Source organism: Buteo buteo, chromosome 5 (assembly GCF_964188355.1).
Source record: "Buteo buteo chromosome 5, bButBut1.hap1.1, whole genome shotgun sequence".
Lineage (NCBI taxonomy): Eukaryota > Metazoa > Chordata > Aves > Accipitriformes > Accipitridae > Buteo > Buteo buteo.
In genome coordinates, this window is record NC_134175.1 from 34,828,744 (window position 1) to 34,835,533 (window position 6,790).

General features: G+C 37.7%; 1 protein-coding gene across 1 annotated transcript in view; it reads left to right on the forward strand.

Annotated features, from left to right (window-relative positions):
* FAP (fibroblast activation protein alpha) overlaps positions 1-6,790 on the forward strand; it is a 43,209-nt gene that overhangs the window by 35,822 nt on the left and 597 nt on the right. The window contains exons 22-25 of the mRNA XM_075028569.1: positions 1,209-1,308; positions 4,328-4,392; positions 5,274-5,346; positions 5,605-5,678. Coding sequence (XP_074884670.1) covers positions 1,209-1,308; positions 4,328-4,392; positions 5,274-5,346; positions 5,605-5,678 — 312 coding nt within the window. The remainder of the gene's footprint in view (positions 1-1,208; positions 1,309-4,327; positions 4,393-5,273; positions 5,347-5,604; positions 5,679-6,790) is intronic.

The following is a 6,790-nucleotide window of genomic DNA, read 5'->3' on the forward strand; positions in this document are numbered from 1 at the left end:
TGATCCTAATCCTTTACTTTTTAGCCTTGTGGACTGACTTTTTAAAAGATCAAATGAGCCAATCAAATGAGCTGGAAAAATTGTACTAATTATTGTTTCCATTAGCATATCCCCCACTGTCATTTCAAGCTAGAATATCGAGAGGAGGGAGGGACTAACTTACTTTTGCACAAAAAAATATTTCATAGTTTTGCTTATTTCCCTTAGTCTTTCATATGCTACTGATGAGTTTGATAATCTTCAGGATTCTTCATGATACACGCCATATATTTATCCCTCCCTCCATTCCAAAATAAACAGTAACCCATTATTTGCTGAAGACCTTATACAAGTATTTTCCAACCCTAGTTCCACATCCTGTGGACAGTCAAACTAAATGCTTTTTATTTACCGTATTTTCCTGTCTCAGCAACTAGCCCCGCACAGTTGCACAGATCTATTCTGATATCAAGGCTTACTTACTACTTTACCTACCTTCCAGCTATGAACTTATTCTTCCTTGCTGGGTCCCAGTTTGAGGAATCAGGCCAGAAAATAAATGGAACAGTGGCAGGCAGTAGGGAGGAATTGCTCGAACCTCAAGTTCTCAAGTAGCTGAGCCTGTTAGTACTGATGATGGGTTTGGTTCAATATGCCAATCATTAGCAAAAGCTAGGTAGCTTGTTAAGGCACGGAAAAACCTGTTACTGTTCTTGGAGGTGCACACCGAAAGGATGAGAGGCAATGAACACAAGTTTCCATGAGGGAAGTTTTGTTTATGTTTTAGGAAGAAAAATTTTTACAATGACAGTCATCAGTGTCAGATTGAGAAGAGAGGCTGTGTAATGTGGATGTGACTCTTATCGGCCTCATTTAAATCTGAAGTTAGCCCTGTTTTGAGATAGAGGTTGCACTAGATTACCTTGAAGGACCCTACCAACTTAAGGTTTTTGGTCATTCTAAGTAAGAGCAGTATCCTGTGATAAGCATCGAAGAAGTAGCAAAAAAAGAAATGATTCAATAAAATTGTCTAATCTCTCTCACAAGAAATCACATCAGATCCATCTGAAATAAATAAATAAATAAAAGAAATTTAAAAACTTTTGTTGCTCTGTCCTCCATGTATTCAAAGCAAAATATTTACTTTGGAATTAATTTATACGAGTTTGATTCAGAAAACAAAATGACACCTCACCAATAATTTTAAACTGTCTGTGATTTCTCCCTAGTCCTATGGTGGGTATGTGACTTCTTTGGCACTTGGATCTGGCAGTGGAGTATTTAAATGTGGAATGGCTGTGGCTCCTGTTTCCAGCTGGGAATATTACGGTATGGAAACTTGTCATAAATACTGACTTGGAAAGCAAGATGTAGCATTTAATGACTTTCTAAATGAAATCATTGCAGGAGAATGGCAATATGAAACTTAAAGACATTGCAATTACCTAGACATAAAGCTCTTAAGACCTTAAGTTTAATGTTTTCCTTGCTGAAAAAAACTGACTGCAACTGGCAGTTTGGAACAGACTTTGTCACATAGAAGGTACGTCCAGATAATTCCGTATGCACATCTGTAACAGTAAGTGTGTAAAGCCCTCCTGATAAACTGCTATACTCAGGAGTGATGTCCCTAAAAATCCTGTTTAAAAAGTATCACTGAATTCAGAAACAGCTGAAATTATTTTTCTGCCAGTAATGGAATCACAGAGCACTTCAACTTTAGATGCTGCAGACGATCTCTGTCAGGAATCAGTATCTCTGATGACTGCAAAGTTATTTCCCAAAAGCAGTGGAAAAGAGAGGGACCCAGTTGTGTCTGATATAATTTTTTTTTAATTAAATATTTTTTCCTTTAGATGTTTCTCAGTCACATCTCCTGTGTTGTTGTGTTACGTGACATCTTTTTGTCTATTTACTTAGGCTCCAAACTGTTCAGAGGAAACAACTCCAGGAGTATACTCCCAGGGCCTTACTGTGTGAATAAAGCAGGCACATACTCATACTTACTTGCAGACCTGCTAAGCATTTGGCATGGTGTAAAGGAACCTTAGTGTTGAAAAGAATCATGGCATACATGTTTTCAATGAGCAAAATTTAGCACTTTGAACACATTTACTTAGCGTACAGTTATTTGCTAAGTATTCTGGGTTATAAGAAAATTTTTTTGTTAAATGGGAAAGGTTCCTTCCCTGCTAGCACAGACATTCCTTGTATATATGGTGTTTTGCAGACAAAGGGCAAAACATTTGTATGACGCAGGAAGCATACTCTTACATGTTTTCACTGGCATCAAGATTTTTTTATACATTTTTCACTCATGATCGCAAAATTATTTCCAGAATGCAGGCATAAAGCACTATTTTTGCAAAAGTCCTTCAATAAAAGAAGAGTTATAAAAAATTGTCCAAGCATTAAAAATTGAATGAAGTTTTTAAGTTAGAGTAGATTAGACCTGCACCATTGCAATCTTTACTTTAGCTGAATTTTCAGGAGGGAGTTAAAGAATCTTGCTAAAAACACATTGTAAAATCCAAACAGAACAGACAAATGTACCTCCACTAAGGAAGGAAGGAAACAGAAGGAGGTTATGAGTCATAAGCTTTGCAAACAGATCATTTTAACATTAGGGTGAACTGTGTTAGGGGCAAAATGACAGGATGCTACATATTTAAGTCTCTAAGTAGTATCAGTATGTCAGAGGATGTACTGGCCCCTAGAGCTTCTAAATTCTGTCCCACCCTCTTTTAGATGCACAGATTAGAGTCTGGACCATAATCTTTTCTCTGAAATCCTCACACTCACCTCCATTTTGTGTCAGAGTTAGTAACAGCTAAACAGTTATAAGATGGCAAGGGAAACTGCATTTGGGGACAATGTATAGTTAAAAGCATTAGATCTGTGACCATTTTATTAAAATTCACAATTTATCTCCTTTTCCTTCATCAGTAATTGACAAGCTGAATCTTCCACTTAGTCATTATAATGCAACTCTGCTGACCTCTGTGGACTTGTTGTAGCTACACTGGTAAAAGAGTGGAGAATTGGCTCAGAATACTGTAGAAATGCCAGCCATTCAGAAAGAGTCTATTTTATTGAAAACTTAAGCCCAATATGGTTGTTTGACACTGTGTTGACAACAGATATTGCACATTTTCTGTTTTCAGTGAATGATAAAGGATTTTGATAAAAGATAGGATACTTACTTAGGGGTTTTTGGTACTTGGTTTATTACAAAATATCTTCAGGAGCCTTCTTGGCTGATATGGGAGACATGGTACACATCTTTAGCACTTGGTGGTAACATATGTGAAGGATACATAATAAACCATGGGAACATGAGTATATTGAGCCATTTTCCTTTCCTGGGAGGATTCTCATTTCTACTTTTTAACAAAATTATTCTAATGCAGTGTGCCAAACTGGGCAACAAGGTAGACAATCCTAATTCCTTACTGCTTACAATAGCCATCACCTCTCTTAAGGGAGGGAAAGATCCCAGCTCTTTGTCAGAAAGCCCTGACTCCGTTAAATAAATAAAATTCTCATAATACTGCAGCTTGACTGCTCAATATGTGTCAGTTTCTTTTTCAAGGCAAGGTCATAAAGAAAGTAATATTCTGGTAGTGACAGCTGCTGCGTCAGTTTTCCACAAATTTTCATAACAGCTCTTAGTTAAATTACAAATACCCAGGCAGCTCAAAGATAGCTGTTCCTACTGATTTCTTGATGATAGATACTGTTCAGTTATTCACATTTGTTTTGTCAAATCTGTTAACAGTCTTTGTTGTAGTTAGAAAAAGGAACTGAACAGAGACCTGAACAGCAATTGCAGCACTTTTTCAGTGGAAGCCTGTATCATTTCCTGCTCCCCCTAATTGCTGCATATATCCATTCAACAGGAAAAGGACAACATATATATCTATATTTACTGTACATACACATGCCCAGGTTGGAATTCTGCTCAGCTTCTCTTTTTAAGGTGTCAAAAATCATCTGTGTCATCTTTTCACCATGCACCTTTATTGGCTCATTGGCTTGTTCAACTGACTTCTGGAGTTCAACCCAATAGCATAAAGCAGTATCAGTTAATTACCTTTATCCACACAACCTTCTGTTCGTTCCGCTGATGAGTATCAAACCATTATTTCTGCAAGGATGATTTGGAGGACATTTATTAATTAACCTTCATAGTTGATTTTTTTAAATATGTTTAAATTTGGTGTATAATGAGGAAACTAAGCAGTACAGATAAAGTTAAAATAAACATTTAATTTGCTATGTGTCACTGGAGGCAGAAAAATATTGGCACATTCTTTATCTATAGCTTTTTTCTTCCTTAATGTCACAGCATCTATCTACACAGAACGATTTATGGGTCTTCCTGTAGAGTCCGATAATCTTGAGCACTACAAGGTGAGAATTCTCTTCCTGTGTTGATCTGCCTTAAACTTGAATCACACTTCCATGGACAAGTAGAACTGTGAAGAAAGAAAATGACCCACCAGCTCTCATAGTGGAAGTCCTGTAGCAGCCTAGCTACTGCTGTGAAATTCATATCTCTGTAGTTACTTGTGGTTTTGTATTTATCAATCCTAAATATGCTAAATTGAAGGTTCCTTATTTTCTCACTTGGACTAGTCAGACAGTTCTGCCAGTGTGAACCATTAGCCTAGGAAAGAACTCATGAGAGAGGTTAAAATGTTGATGTTGGTAAGGTTTTGGTTGGTACTGTTAGCTGTGGTACGCAAACTGCTTCATGCAAATTTAGCTCTCTGATAATAACATCATAAGCATACTAAATGGTCAGAACAGCTTCCCCTACCTGGAACAGGTTGCCTTTCTTCTTTTCTTCACATTGATAGAAAGTCTATAGCTTCTTCTAGCAGCACACATACCAGCTCTGGATACAGAGAAGCCTGAATTAATGCCCAAAGAAGTCAGCGGAAAGACTCCTGTTAAAGATTTTGGATCATGTTCTCAGTACCATCCCAACTCAAAGAACAGAAATGCTCAATACCAAACTGCCATGGTAGAGCTGTCTGGGTAGCCAGGAATTACAGTGTTCAAGGAATGACACATGGCTATTGCTGTGCTTTTTGTGAACTGCCCCTTAGAAAAGGCACTAAATATATATGGCTTCTATTATAATCTCAGATTGATATGAAGTCACTGCTGTCATTATTATGCCAGTCCAACTGTTTGATTGTTGTTCTACTAGGTAATGAAAGCCTTTCAGCTCTGTGACTGAGTGGTTTAAATTGAAGCTGCTGAACTGTTCATTTTTCCTCTCATAGAATTCAACTGTGATGGCAAGAGCAAAGAATTTCCAAAATGTAGAGTATCTTCTCATCCATGGAACAGCAGATGGTGAGGTTTGCAAATGGCAGTACAAATAGAGAGTCAGTATCACTTTGTTTGAAAAACATTAAGCATCTTTCTATGCCTTTGATTGGGGTCAGTACTTAGATCTTCAGTAGATTTCCATGTGACATAAGATGCTTACTCATTCTTAGTAATGTCAACTCTATTACTTGATAATTAGTGGACACAACTTAATGCACTATAACTTTATGCTGTGTGGTATTTACACGTTTCAATAGCCAATCTCTTTTTTTCCTTTTTCAGATAATGTACATTTTCAGAACTCAGCACAAATCGCAAAAGCTCTGGTTAATGCACAGGTGGATTTCCAGGCAATGGTAAATAACACACTATTTTTCATTTTGATCAGTGGCTTATAGCGTCATCAATAAGCTTATCTGACATTTGGCAATGTTTTTAAGAACCTGATTCAACTGAATATGCTTCAAAATCTGGCAATTGCTAGTGCATTTGTTGCTCTTCATAAACAATTTCTTCCTCGAAGGATTTGGCTGCTCTTTTTTTTCCTTGTTGCCCTTTGGATGCTAGCAGGATTTCTCTCTTGTCAAGAATAACTTAAAGGCTTTTAAAATGAGCCAGGGAGAGGAATGAGAATCCAGCTTCCTTATAAAAGTTGCTGATAGCTAGTAAAAGAGAGGAGGATGAAGGAGCTAGCTTCTGGGGCCAAAACCATCACTGGTTCTGATGGATTCTATCCTGAACTGGACATGCGTGCCACAGGCATGAGGTAAAACAAGCAAAAAGGGTATAGGTTATCCAAGTAGTATATCAAGGATCAGAAAATAAACAAGTTCTCTGCAAAATTTACTTGGGGTAGCAGGTGCAGGCAAAGAGAGAAACACATAGGCAAGAGGTTAGAAGATATAAATGAGGAATGAACAGGGGAAAATTAGTTCTGAATTACATGCTATGCTCTGCTTCTGCACATTTTTTTCTCGGGGCCAATGGCCAAAGTATTTGCCTGCTATCAAAGTACTGGCCTTCTGCCACAGTCCACTTTCCGAGGGCCATGAACTCCCCAAAAAGGGATCACACAGGGATCCCTTAGGGATCTTGTATAGTTAGGGTTTGTAGACCCTTTTGTGTATTCCACATTTTTTGCCTCCTTCACTCATCTTTAACAAACCCAGGTTATATCTCAAGTGCCTGGAATACTGTATGCAGTTGTAGTCATTCTAGTTCAGCTATGGGGGAATGTCAGTTATTTCTAATAGTTAGCATAATTCATATGTGTATTTTATTTGCAGTATAACATTCATAATATTCATGGCCCTGTTGTAATGCAGGTTATTTTGAATAGAATTCCACAACTTTTAGCTGAAAGCTTGTTGCTTAGAGCCCAGTATTCCTAAGCAAGACTACGACCCCTGTTGCCAAGGCCATGCAGCAGGTTGAGGGCATTTCAATCCTAAGGGCATCTCAAAGCTCT